The sequence below is a fragment of the Mus caroli genome, unplaced genomic scaffold (assembly GCF_978045245.1).
Source record: "Mus caroli unplaced genomic scaffold, Mus_caroli_1 scaffold_2, whole genome shotgun sequence".
Classification (NCBI taxonomy): domain Eukaryota; kingdom Metazoa; phylum Chordata; class Mammalia; order Rodentia; family Muridae; genus Mus; species Mus caroli.
This window is the reverse complement of record NW_028227257.1, coordinates 26,464,573-26,478,881: the sequence shown is the minus strand read 5'-3', so window position 1 is coordinate 26,478,881 and position 14,309 is coordinate 26,464,573. Positions and strand designations below refer to the sequence as shown.

The 14,309-nt window shown below is 49.0% G+C and overlaps 1 protein-coding gene across 1 annotated transcript; it reads right to left on the bottom strand.

Moving 5' to 3' along the window:
- Positions 1-9,022: 9,022 nt before the first annotated feature.
- LOC110290552 (putative testis-specific Y-encoded-like protein 3) lies at positions 9,023-12,057 on the bottom strand. Its single transcript, XM_029474218.2, has one exon. The coding sequence runs from the start codon at positions 11,936-11,938 to the stop codon at positions 10,934-10,936; it is 1,005 nt and encodes a 334-aa protein (XP_029330078.1). The 5' UTR covers positions 11,939-12,057; the 3' UTR covers positions 9,023-10,933.
- Positions 12,058-14,309: the final 2,252 nt, after the last annotated feature.

Here is a 14,309-nt window from a genome sequence, read left to right as displayed (position 1 = left end):
TTTAGAGATCAAGACTTGACACCTTTTACAGATGGCTGTGAGCCACTGTGTGGTTGCTGGGAATTGAACTCAGGACCTCTGGAAGAGCAGTTGGTGCTCTTAACCGCTGAGCCATCTCTCCAGCCTAAGACTTGACACCTTTTAAACCCATTTTGTGACCCCCCCAAGTCCTTTTCTGAACAGGGGTATCTGTCCTTGCCAGATTAACCCGAAACCCTTCACCCACCATGACTTAGCTTCATTTTTCTCAACATTGTAAGGCAACCTGCGGCACAGCAGGCTCACCCTCAGACCCTGGCCCAGGCCCAGCCTGGTTCATGCTACTCTTGGTCCAGCAGGACAAGAGTCTATGCCCAGACAGGAGAATCCAGTGTCCACAGTGCTTAAGAATGGCCATAGCAGCCTCAGGGCTGCAGCTGAGATCTATTAAAGTGGACACTGGGAGGCACATTCAGACCTTACCTGAAGCTTGCTGTAGCTGACGCGCTCTGAGCTCACTGTTTTACACCTGGATGTCTGCTTAGTTGGTGTGTTACCATTTGTTGTTCTTTGCCTTCGAGCCTTTGACAGACGTCAGTTGTTCCTCTCTGAGTGGGTTTCTTTCTGGATTTCTATTCTGTTCTGCAGCTCTATTTGTTTTTATGCTAGTACTGTACTTTGTTACAGCTTTTTTTTCTTTACATTTATATACAAATTTCACATTCACCAGTATAAAAGACAAGAGCAGTCTAGGAACCTAGGCAGCTGCGACACTAACTCTACTCTACAGTCAGCCTCATTCCAGATGCCCCTGTTCAAAATTGGCAAAGCGAGAGAAGTGCTTCTCTCAGTGAACCCACACTGGGTTTCTTCAGCTGAGCCGAGGTTCCATCTTGTTCCAGGCTATGTTTAACCGGAAAAGGATTTCTGGGACTGGGAAGATGGCTGGCTCAGTGCTTAAGTGCTTAGTATACAAGCATGAGGGGCTGGTTTCAAATCCCCGGTGCCCACGGGAAGAACTGGCTCTGGTCACACACACCTGCAGCCTGTGCTGTAGGGGGTAGGAACAGGATTGCTGGCTGATAGGCTCCAGACCCTGCCTCAAGGGAGTGATAGTGCTAACATCCTCCTTTGGCCTCTGCATATGACTGAGCTAAGGCTGCTCTTTTAACATGCTCTTCAGTTGCTTCAAAGTTACACAGAACTTTACCAAGATATGACTACGGCACCGGCACTGGGTACCTGCACTAATAATTCAACATCAGGATGATGATTTCCAGAACCAAGCCTCTGACCCAGGCCAAGGATTGAGTCCTACTGACTAGGGTGCTAAGTGCACAGCATCAACAGCAAAGCCCCAAATCGGCATCAAAACAAACCTCATTTGCTGGGCCAAAGAGTCAGCCATTGGCACCAGAGTACGAAAGAAAATGGCAGAAATACAGCTAGGACTTCTGAGGGTGTCATGAGGTACGGCAACACTGCTCTTTTGCAGCAGAGACACAGGAGTCTTCCAAAGAGCCTACGAGGTTTATATGTGACGTTTCCAGTTTGTAGGGTCTAGTCAAGGAGTTGATTGTTGCTCAGTGATTCTGCTCTCTTTGGAAAACCTCTGGTTTTGCAGGCAGTTTTATGGGCTTTCTGTTTTACTAGGCAGACCCGTGCGCTCCACCTGTTTGGTAGATACCAGACTAATGCTGTTCTGCTGGCACGGGGTTAACCACTCGAGCACTCGGAGGTCTTGCCGAGGTCACCACTTGTCTTCTGTGTTCAGTTAGTACATAGTACACATGGCTGTGTTGCTGTGTTTGTGTTATCATGTGCAGTGTGTCCTCTGTGTCATTCATCAAGTGCAGCTCTAGCAGAGGAAACCCAGGAAGTGGTCTGTTAAGGCCTAGTAGTTACTCTTCCTGTTGCTATGATAAAGCAATTTAGGGGAGGAAGGTTTATTCTTCATTGCAGCTGGAGGAGATACATGCCATCAGGACTAAGTCCTAGCAGGAGCCTGAGGTGGCTGTTCACGTGGCATCCATAGTCATGAGGCAGAGAGCTCTTGAGTACTCGTACTAGACTTCCTTTCTCCCTTCTAGTTCAGTGCAGGACTACAGCCCTTGAAACCACAATTAAAGTGGGACTTCCAGCTTCAATTAACCTAATCTAGATAACCCCTCACAGACAGGCCACCAGAGGCTAACCTAAATCTAGATAATCCCTCACACATGTACCTGGAGGCTGGTCTCCTGCTGAGACTCGATCCTATCACATTGACAATCAGAACCTCTAGGGCATTCTTCAATGGGAAGACTTTTCAAACCTCCTCTTCCTGTTAGATTTACCCCATCCTGTAGACAGTGGTCCTAACCATGTATGTGCGTGCTAGTGCTGAATTGAGCTGTTGAGCACAATCCTGGAAGTGCCAGGCACTGTGCACAGGATGACGGTCAGCTGGGGACAGCTCACTCACTGAATGCTGAGTCAGCTTCCTGATTGTCCAGTACTGACTGACACCACAGACCACAGCCACAGAGACACTGGAGAGTCCCACCACGCCCACTGTCTCTGAGGCCACTAAGACACCTGCACTGCCGTTGAAGCTTTTTAAAATATATGTATTTATTAGGGGGAGGGGATGGAAGGAAAAAGAGAGAAAACAACATGACACATGTGGAAATCAAAACAACTTTCGGGAGTTGGTTCTAGCTTCCGGCCCTGTTGAGGCAGGGGCTCTCTTGTTTCTGTGCCTGTGTTGCATATTCCAGACTAGGCAATCCTTAAAGCTTCCAGGTACTCCTTCTGTCTCACCCTGCTAGCTGACCTTTAGGGGTGCAAGGATTACAGGCGTATGCCACTGCATGTGACTTTGGTTTTTGTTGTTGTTGTTGGCTTGATTTGGTTGGTTGGTTGGTTGGTTGGTTGGGTTTTCCAGACAGGGTTTCTCTTGTGTAGCCCTGGCTGTTCTGAAACTCGCTCTGTAGATCAGGCTGGCCTTGAACTCACACAGCTCCACCTGCCTCTGCCTCCCCAGTGCTGGGATTAAAGGTGTGCATCATCACAGCCTGTTTTTTGTTGCTGTTCTCTCACGAGATTCTGGGATTGGTCCCAGGCTGTCAGACTTGCACAGCTGTGTGAAAGGACACAGCTGTGCTTTCACCCACTGAGCAGTCTCTATGGCCCCACCTTGTGCTTTGCACGATAGGTGAATTTCCACTGCTATACCATGCTTTTTAAGTAACCCCCCCTTTTTTTTAATTTTTTTTATTTTTTGATATTTCAAGACAGGTTTTCTCTGTGTAACCCTGGCTGTCCTGGATCTCACTCTGTAGACCAGGCTGGCCTTGAACTCAGAAATCCTCCTGCCTCTGCCTCCCAAGTACTGGGACTAAAGGCATGCACCACCACTGCCCGGCTTGAATAACTCTTAAAAATCACCTTTTGCATCTCAACATGCATTTTTTAGATTTATTTATTTATTGTATATGAGTACACTGTAGCTGTCTTCAGACACACCAGAAGAGGGCATCAGATCCCATTACAGATGGTCATGAGCCACCATGTGGTTGCTGGAATTGAACTCAGGACACACATACACACACACTACACACACACATGCACACATGCACTGACACACAGGTGCACAGGGATCTATAGAACACATGTGGAAGTCAGAGAATAACTTGCAAGTCAACACTTTGCTTCCACCAGGACGTGGATTCTGTGGGTTGAACTCAGGTCATTAGGCTTGGTGGCAAGTGTGGTTGCCCACTGCACCACTGCGCCACTGTGCCACTGTGCCAGCTCCTACTTTGCTCTTTTCTAGTAGCTTTAGGAGCCCAGTAACCTGTTTCTGTCTGACTAGAGACAAGTCTCTGAAGCCACCTTTTCCCCTGAAGAGCACAGTGACTCAGAAGGACTGTGTGATGACCAAGAGTCCCTTACACAGCAGACAGTCAGTTAGTTCTTCTTAGCAGCTCTTGCAGAGGGCCTAAGGGTCTGTTCCCAACACCCATATGGTAGCTCACAACTGTCTGCAACTCTTATTCCAGGGAATCAACCCCCTCTTTTGATCTCTGTGTGCACCAAGATTGCACATGGTGCACATATGCACGTGCATGCAAACAAGACACTCAGGCATAGAAAAAAATCCTACCCCCATTGGAGTGTAGCCAGATGGTGGTGGCACACACCTTTTTTTTTTTTTAAGGTTTATTTATTTTATATATATGAGTACACTATTGCTCTCTTCAGATACACCAGAAGAGGGCATTGGATCCCATTACAGATGGCTGTGAGCCACCATGTTACTGGGAATTGAACTCAGGACCTCTGAGTCCGAGCTCCTAACCACTGAGCCATCTCTCCAGCCCCACATATAAAATCTAAAATTAATAATAATAATAATAATAATAAAGGTCTACAGAGTGAGTTCTAGAATAGCCAGGTCTACACAGAGAAACCTTGTCTCAAAAAACAAAAACAAAAACAAACAAACAAACAAAAAAGCTCTACCTGCCTTAGTTTGGCAGTGACTAGTGACTTGACTTAAGGAGTGTACCAGGAGTCAAGACCCTATTGCTCTGATGACCACACAGCGCATGTGCTCTCTGAAGGCTCCCAGGAAGGACTAGACTGTAGCCACCACAGATAGCCCCCATGCTTGCTTAGAACAATTTGCTGTGTCCTCTCCCTTCTCTCCTTTCCCCCCTTTCCCCTCTCTTAGTAACAGAGTCCAGAATGGGACCCACTTCTAGCCAACAAGACACAGGAAAGCACAGTGGCTCTGGAAAGGGCTGTCTCCCTGTGGAGCAGAATCAGGGGCGTTGCCAGCATGTCCCTGTGTGACCCTTGGAAGCTACTGCCTTAGCTCTGATCAGAGATCGAAACCAGCATGCAGGATGGCAGACAGGACAAGGTCCCAGTCCTTGAAGACATTAGTGAGCTGATAAACCGAACAGCCCCAAGCTTCCCTCGCCTGAGCAGTCTCCGTGGAAGTCAGTTGGACCTGTTATCTGCCTCCAGAAGCTTGCTCACCGAATCAGTCTCCTGGAAAGGCTGGAGGTGCATGTGGGAAAAGGACCCCTAGAGCATTTTAGGACCTTCCCAATGCTTGTGACCCTTTAATACAGTTCCTCATGCTGTGGCGACCCCCAACCATCAAGTTATTCTCATTGTTACATAAATATCCAAATTTTCCAGTGATCTCAGGTGACCCCAGGGATCGAACCCACAGGACTGCTACTCTAAAATGACTCTCTCCCTGCTGAGGAATTCCCGGTGTCTCTTTTGGGGCAGGACATTGACGAAGGGCTGTGAAAGACATCCGAGGTCACATAGTAGGGAATGGTGGGGGCAGGAATGGCCTCCCAACTCATGCCCGTTCAACCACAGCTCACCACCACCTTCCCAAGACTCCCTCCCATACCCCATAGCTCCCCACCATTCCCCATGCTTCTGCACCATCACCCCACACCCGAGTCAGCTCCGATGGGGCCATAGCTGGGGAATTCAGACTCAGGCTGCAATCAACAGTTCTGCTGCCGAGCAAGGGGCAAGCTTACGTGCTACTTCCTTGAATTTTTGTGCTGAAATAGTGTTCCTGAAGGAAAATGTCAAAGTCCCCTGGGCTATAATTAAGGCAGTTGCTGATTATGAGCAATTGCCATAGTTTAGGCGCAGATTTTTCTCAGATTGATAGTAACTTGTCTAAAGTTTTATTTCTAGGCCCAAAGTACAGGGCAGATAACTGCGATGAGGTGATAAAAATCAGGCTCTCGTTGGTGCTCGAGCGAGCTCGAGCGAGTGGAAGCCCCTGCTTACTCTGGCCTCCTTCACATCTAAGTTCACAGCCGTCTCTCCTGGAGCAGGTGGGAAGGGGTCTTCATTGCTCCAGTTCCCAGGCTGTCTGGAGAGTTCCTATCCCTGAAGAGATTTAAGCCCTGAAGTGCTTTCGGTGACTCCATGTCTTTGTCTACAGCCCCCTGGCCAAGGTGACCTGTTTGCCCTTTTCCCACCTAGAAGCCCATCTATGTAGAATGACTGAGCTCCCAGCTGTACCAAGCCTGATTCCAGGTGAGGGGAGACACTGGTGAAGAAGTCCCCAGAGTCCCAGGGAGGTAGCTGTTTAACCACGTGCTGTTGTAGCCTGGAAGTGGTGGTGCATGCCTTTAATCCCAACACTCGGGAGGCCAAGGCAGGAGGACTTTGAGTTTCTACCAAGTAAGTTCCATCCAGGACAGCCAGGGCTACGCAGAAAAACTCGGTCTCAAAAGACTAAAAACAAAACAAAACAAACAACAGACTAGCAAGCCAACAAACAAAAGCCATATGCAACAGGGGCAGCATAAGCTTCCAAGCAAGTCAGCAGCAGTGGAGGGGACGTGTGATACAGTCCCTTCCAGAAAGGTCTCACTGAAGAGGAGAAGTGTTGTTTCAAAGATTTCAAGTACGCTGATGTCTGGAGAAGGTGCCAAGCAGAGGGGACAGGAAGCAAGATCTCAGAGCCCGGGTTTAAGGCTGGCATGGCTGGAAGGCTACCTGAAGGAGGGCGAGCCAAGGTCAGGTTTGTTTGGGTTTTTTTTTTAAGATTTATTTATTTATTATTATACATAAGTACACTGACTTCAGACTCGCCAGAAATGGCGAGCTGGGAATTGAACTCAGGACCTTTGGAAGAGCAGTCAGTGCTCTTAACCTTTGAGCCATCTCGCCAGCGCCCAATGTCAGTTCTTAAGGATCTTTCAGGCTGTGCAGAGTCAGTTTGCTTTTGTTGTGTCAGGGAGCCCCAGGAGGACTTGGAACAGGACACGGGCTTAGAGCCACTGCAGCTGCTATAGCTATGTGAACTCCCAACACACAGTAGGTATTCTCTAAGGGCAGGTGGCTATTGAGCTGATGGAAGGGACCTGAACAGAGAAAGTGTTAAAGTGTGTGGGTAAATAAACAAGGGCAGGGGACCTCTGACACAGGCTGTACAATAGGTAAAGCACTTCTTTCACCTTAGTGCCACCATCCAGGAGCTGAGGACACAATGCTGCTAAGCCCAAACTTAGGCAGGAGCCAGAGTAGCCCAACCAGCAGGCACAAATCAGGCAAATCCTATTGGAGGCTGGTCCCTACAACACTTTTATCCAGGACAGAGTTGGGGCCAAAAAATAAAAGAAGAGCAACCCAGCCAGACAGTGGTGGCGTATGCCTTTGATCCTAGGCAAAAGCAGGCAGATCTCTGAGTTGGAGATCAGCTTGGTCTACAGAGAAAGTTCTAGGACAGCCAGGGATAAACCCTGTGACCAGAGAGGGTGGGGGCAGACCCAAATGGTCGAAGCAAAGACAGGCGCTGGTGCTGAAGTTCATGTTGTTCTTGAGAGTTCACATTGTTCTTGGGAGGCAGGACAATGGCTGTGGGAATCCTGGGGGCTTCTGAGGAGAGCTACTGACTGGAGATAAGGCCAACTGAAGATCCAGGGGATCTCCTCGCTTGCTGCCCTGTGAGTCAGTCTTTCCTCTGAGCAGTATCTAACACTCCTCTCGGCCACACACAGAATAAAGCTTTGGAGCTGAGCGTGGTGGCGCACACCTTTTAGTCCCAGCCCTCGGGAGGCAGAGGCAGGAGGATTTCTGAGTTTGAGGCCAGCCTGGTCTACAAAGTGAGTTCTAAGACAGCCAGGGCTATACAGAGAAACCCTGTCTCGAAAAACAAAAACAAAAACAAAAATAAAGTTTTTGTCTGGCGTCCACTGTTTTCAACCTCCCCACCCAGCCCTACCCATCTACGCGGACAGACATCATGTGTTCAATATGCTGCATTTTCATTATGTCCGTGTCTGTACTTACAGTTCACCCTGCCAGAAAGTCCCTTCTCCAGACTCACATGTTAGTTTTATTTATTTATATTGCTGGGATGGAACCAGGGCCTTACCAAGCTAGATTACTAAGTCCTCTTATTGAACTCCATTCCTCTGCCAGAACACTGCTTATTAAACTTTTGCCTACTCCTCAAAGATCATCTCGATTCCAGGCATGGTGGGCCATGCCTACAATGTCACTAATTGGGAGGCAGAGGCAGGCAGATCTCCATGAGTTTGAGGCCAGCCTGGTCTATATTAACCAGTCCCAGGCAAGCCATGACTACATAATGAGACACTGTCTCAAAAATTCAAACAGGCTACCCTCAGAATTCTGTACCAGAGAAGTCTTCCATTTCCTGTCAGCTTCAGTGGGGTGAGCTGCCAGCTATGGACTCAATTATGGCCTCTGTTTGGAGTGAGCATCATGTGGCAGTGTGGGCTCTTGTCCTGGTGATTTCTAGGAGTGACTTTTCACTTGCATATGTATTCCAGTGGGATGACAAATTGTACAGTCACCCCTCATCACTCCACCCCTCTCCACCCAACTGCAGTCCTTTGGGCAAGAGCTGTGCCCTGTTCTTTATCTCGTCAGAACCTCACACAGCCCTCTAGCAGCCTCGGATAAGGTCACTCATCCATGCTGGTAATTGGGAGATGCTGAGCAGTGAACCAGAGGAGCTAAACAGCAGCTGGATGGGTCCCTGTTCTCCTGATTCATGGGAGCAAGAGAAGAAGACAGAAAAACATCATTGCAGAGTTAGGTGTAATAAAGAGAAAATTCCCAAGGTGGGAGCAGAGAAGGCTTGCAAAGAAATAGTAGTTGAGACTTGAATAAGTGGAAGGACCCAAACTTGTAGCTTAAGGAAAATTCCAGAAAGGGGAAGAGCAGGTGCTGGAACCCATCTGATGCATCTCAGGAATGACAAGGGACATTGTGTGTACATGTGTGCATGTGTGTGTCAGGGGGAGGGGGAGAAACCATTGAGCTGAGAGGTGTGGGGAGGCACAAGGACCAGCAGAGGCAGGGCTTGGGTACTTGTGATAAGGGTTGGGAGGTTCCTTTGCTTGCCTGTTCATGAACAGAGGCTTTTGGAAGAGGAAATAATATGACCTAAATTATTTTTCTGTCAGATCAGAAGGTTTTTATTCTTTATCATAAATGTCAGAGATAAACCCTCTTCTGACTGCACAAAGAACATTTCTCCATGTGGAAACAGGTCAGTTGGAATAGGACTCAGGAGGTCCAGAAGCATCAAGACCATCCATTTCAGGGTTACCTCTGGGGGTTACTCAAACAGAACACAGTAACAATGCCCAGCCTTAAGTCCTGCAAAATCACAGGATTCAAACTCTGGTTGTAAGATAAAATTATAGTGCCAGACTACAACTTAATAACAACAGTAAACAGTCACAAATGCCCAAGCGGTACAGAGCAGTTATAAGGTGCAAAGGTACCTTACAAATGTCCTCAACTCAACGTGAGCAGGCCTGTGCGCTCAGTTTTTCAGCAAAGGCAGAGAAGTTGATGATGCATGGGTCTTACTCAACAGGCACAAAATGGAAACCACGTTAACTTCCTGCTCACACAAGCTCATTACTGGACCAGAAAAGAGTCAAGACATGGCAATATTATGTTTCTCTTCTAATTTACAAAATATATTGGTGAATCAAAAGAAAGGGAGATGAGGGTTCTCCATCTCCATTGTTTTATGCCCCCATGTCCTAGGGAGCAGAGAGCAAGGCCTTTCGTGAGATGACAACCTGGGGGGGACTTGGAGGGCAGGGCAGTTTAGCCTTTTTATCTATAGGAACCCACAAGGGGTAGAGGAGCAGAGGAGGAGGGGAGACTAAAGTTTCTTTAAAAGAACACAATGTAAAATGAAATGATTAACCATCCCTGCTCCAGCCCGACACTGGGTACTCTGGATATTCTAAGCCTCGCTAGAGAAACCAGAGCAAAGGGGGCAGAGAACACCAGCAGTTCAGAGTTCAGTCTTCCTCGCTAGAGACAGGCAAATTCAAGAACGGGTCTCCTTAGCTATTTGGGGAAACAAATAGCATCTTCAGTTATGTTTCAGCATTGTTCCATTAAAAGCCATGTGATATCTCTGCCAGTGGAAGCCATGTGATATCTATGCCAGTGGAAGCCATGTGATATCTCTGCCAGTGGAAGCAAGCCCCGTGGCCAGAAGCCTCCCTTCTTCGGGACCTACAACCCGGCAGCTTAAAAACAGGTAGGTGTAGGAGAAGCTGACAAGAGGTCTGGGTTCTGTGTAGGTCTTGGAATGAGGCTTCATAAAGGACTCCCAACCTTGCTCCTGCCTTGAGCACACACCCAGATATGCCAGCCTGCTATAATCTCTGTGGTAGTAGGAGCGCTCACGACATTGACAGTTGACCCTTCCAGCCCTGACAGCAGGCAACAGGGATGATGGTAGACAAGGTAGAACTCCTCAGAAAGGCAATGGCCAGGCATGGGTAGGGTACAACACGGGTCTTCACAAGCCAACAGCAGGCTATGGGAGGGGCACGCATGGGATGAGGAGAGAAGCATGGTCAGGAATAGTGTACTTCCGGCCTTAGGCCCCGCCCATGTCTCATCACCTGGCTGTCCAGGCTGCAGATCCTCAGTAGTCCAGTCAGTAGGAGCTGCAATGTCTGTGGTCTTGGAGCCATGGGATATCCAAGTCTGGTTGTCCATCAGGACCAAATGCACCCACTTCATCTTAGGTGTCACACCTCAGTTTGGGACAGTCAGCACTTGTCAAGCTTTGAAGAGCTAGGCCTCCAACAGGAGCTGGTCCTCGTGAAGCCTTGTCAGTTGTGGTGGCAAGTAAGTGAAAGGCCATGTTTTACATGTGGGTCCAGGCCACAGCCATGATGACAGTATACATCTGTAACATTGGGTGCCTGCTATAAGTACAGTGGCGTATGAGAAGTACATGACATAGAACAGCGTGAAGATCACAGCCTTGGTCCCGAGTCCACCAAACACGCTAAGGACTCAGAAGTCACAGAGGAGGAGGCAGACAGCAAAGCACTGGCCTAGACATAGGCAGGTTGGCAGGGAGAGAGCAGGAGTCCTATGTAAGCACCAAGTATCTGAGCAGGACTTAGCCAGACTGGAACCCATAGGGCCTTGGCAGAGCCTCTGCTGACCACCTTGCAAGGCTTCGTCTAGCTCTGTAGGGCCTTTGCCCCAGCAAGTAGTATTGCAAAGGGTTGGGCCACAGGTCATCTTTAATGATCTGGGCCACCCTGTCGGCTTCTAGGAGGCTATGCTGTGAAAACCAGCTGAAGAAGCTTCGCACGGTATCCCGGTTCCTGTGCACCAAGGCCGGAGGTTCCTGGCCTCGGTGCCAGAGGATGCGAGTAGCAATGGCCACCACACGGCCTGAGGCTCTGCACTCATACTCCTTCACTATCACCTCATTTCGGAAGTAAGGGTTGCTCTCAAACAGGAACTTGAACTTGCAACCTGTTCTGGAGTGCCTGAGCTCCCTCACCTCCAAATTCATCAGGTAGCCAAGCATGTCTTCATCCCTAGGGCTGATCATAGCTGATAGCTGTGGGTGGTTCAGGAAGGCAGTGACCCAAAAGCCTGGAATATTTTGGATGATGAAGCTCCTACGGGCCAGGTGCAACCGACGCATCCTCCCAAACCTGCGCACCAGCTGCAGGTGGGCCCCATCCGCCTGGGCACTCATGGCCTCTAACTCCCACTGGATGGCCTCTAGAGGGTCCACGATAAGAGCCCTGAGGTCCAGAGGCCTCAGGCTTTCCTGGGCTTCCGCGACCCACTCCAGCTTCTCCCCCACCTCTGCAGGCTCCTCCGCGGCTACAGAGTCTTCCTCAGTCGTCACTTCCTCAGCCTTTCCTTTGGTCCCCACCCCAGTACCCGAGCCCTTCTCGCAGCCATCCAGGTTCAGAACGCGGGAGGCAGAGTTCTCTCCAGTGTTTTCTGGGGAAGGCGGTGCGGTTGCAGGGCTGGCTGCGGGGTTGCTGGGCCTAAGCCGCTCAGCTCCGGGGACACGGGACCAGGCCAGGTGTGCATCCCGCTCTTGTATGGGCGGCAGGCACATGGTCGCCTCCAGAACCCCGATCCCCTCCCCCGCCATCACCTACTGAGTGTCTGGCTGGAGCGGCCAGGAGAGCACCTGCAGGATTGTAGTATGTCGCGGCAGTAGAGATGCTGGCGGCAGGCAGGGTCTCCTCTCCGGGGCGAGCTCCGCCCCTTGCACCCCCCTGCCGGATGTGACTTGCTAGAGTCCCTCCACTGCAGGAGAGGGAAGATGAGACCACCCGAGTCAAACAGAACTGGTTCCAGGTTAGAAGGGCAGGTGATGAAAAAAAAAAAATGCTGGGCTGGTATAGATTAGGAAAAGGGCAGGCGTTAGGAGTCAGGCCCAACTCAGCAGGTGTGGTTGTAGGTTGTTTTCCTTCCCTGGCTCTTTGCAGCTTTGGGGCTGGCAGATAGGACACGTGCAGTCTTGTTCAGGATGTATTATTCTGGCATAGGCAGAGGGCTTACCATATTCAAACTGGGAACTAAAGATAAGTGTAACTGTCAGGCAATGAAGCTGCTGGAAAAGCCCTAGAAAGATGAGAGGCCAGGAACAATCTAAAGTTGCTCCATTGTATTGACCTGTGAGCATTTATGGGGTGCTTTCATGGTTGCTAATTGATATAGGATGGCACAGCCCCACTGTGGGTAGTGCCATCCCTGGTCTGGTGGCCTGGGCTGTGTAAGAAAGGTATCTGAAGGCTGTGAGGAGCAGAGGAAGCCTTGATGAAATGTTTATTACTGATAAGGATCAATGCCTCAGATTTACAAACTGCCAAAGCCTTCCTCTGGTCCTGTGCTCCTGGGAATGCTGGTAAGTGGACAGAAAGCATTAACTGCAGCTTGTACCCCCCAGATGTTTACAGCTTGAGACTTGAGACTGCTTGCCCAGAGAGACTATCAACACTAACCCTTCCTTCTCACGTTATACCTAATAAAATGCACGGAGGTTCCAATTGCTGCAGCTGGATTGGCTTCAGCAGAGGGAGTGCCACACTAATCCTAGTTTTTCATGCACGTATCTGTCCTTTCTTCATTCTCATCCCCTTGTCCAGTTTCCAGAACCAAGTCCCCAATGATAAATTGTAACCTGTATGATGAAATAAACCCTCTCACTCCCAAGCTGGTTTTGGTTACTATTTTAACTAAGCAACTAGGACAGGGACACTCTCCTTGTTTTGTTTCATTTTAAAAGAGCTCCTCTCGTCAGGGCCTGTGTCTGGAATTGCCCAAGAGCTAGGATGTAACTGCCACTGCACTCCACAATCCAAATGTGGTAACATGCCTGTAGTCTCAGCCCTCAAACTTGTGGTGAAGGTCAGTACCTGGAAAGTATAATTCTGCCTAAATGTTCCTGCCTTTCTCATCAAAAGTGAACACAGCTCCCTCATCTGAAACCCCTAGACCTCTCATAGGACATACACCATCTAGAGTATAAAGTAGAAAACTCTAACTGGGATTCTGACCCACTGTGGTGGACAGTGGACATTTATCAAGGGGGAGGGTGAAATTAAAGATCAGCCCTCTCTCTGCCTTTGGGTACCAAACACCTGCACACTGATTCTTTCTAGCCCCACAGTCTCTAGGGCTACGACTCCCAAATAGCCATCTGACTTTGACAGTGGCTCCCATCTCCTAGATTGGAAAATCTCAGTGCAAAGGGTGGGGCCTGAGATGATGACTTGTTAAGAGACAGGCCTAGCAATAGTGTTAGGTGAGCCTACATCAGCCTGGAAGCAGAGTTTGAGCACAGATTTGTAAAGCTGGGCCCTTGCCATCAAAACATGTACAGCTTGGGGAGCCTGAAAAGGGTTCTCTTCCTGTCAGAACTGCATGAAGAAGTCATCTATAATCACCACTCACCCCTAGACACTAAAGGAGAGCCTTTGTATGGCCTGAGAACAGTCACAACCAGAAAAGAGAGGGCAAAGAACCAAGAGTGCTGAGATCAAGTACATGTGAGACTCTATATCAAAACAAGTGTGCCAGCACTTAGGAGGCAGAGGCAAGCAGATTTCTTTTTTTTTTTCCTTTTGGTTTTTTGGAGACAGGGTTTCTCTGTATAGCCCTGGCTGTCCTGAAACTCACTTTGTAGAACAGGCTGGCCTCGAACTCCAGCCTGGTCTACAGAGTGAGTTCCAAGACAGCCAGGACTACACAGAGAAACCCTGTCTCGAAAACAAACAAACAAACAAACAAAAATCAAGTGTGGAGACTGGACTACCTCTGCCATTTTCAGTTACATAACACTTCAGTGCTTAAAGGCTGTTTGATCTGGGTTTTCTGACACTCACACCCAATATGAATTGGCACAATGAAGCCACTTACCTCAAAAACATTCAGTCAAGACCCACTGTCTGCCATACCCTCACTGGTATCACTTTGGATGCTCAAGATGCCTACAGATTGCCATTCTTCACAATTTC

Coding starts and splice junctions, on each gene's coding strand:
- LOC110290552 (XM_029474218.2), bottom strand. CDS start 11,938: ATGGCGGGGGAGGGGATCGGGGTTCTGGAGGCGACCATGTGCCTGCCG.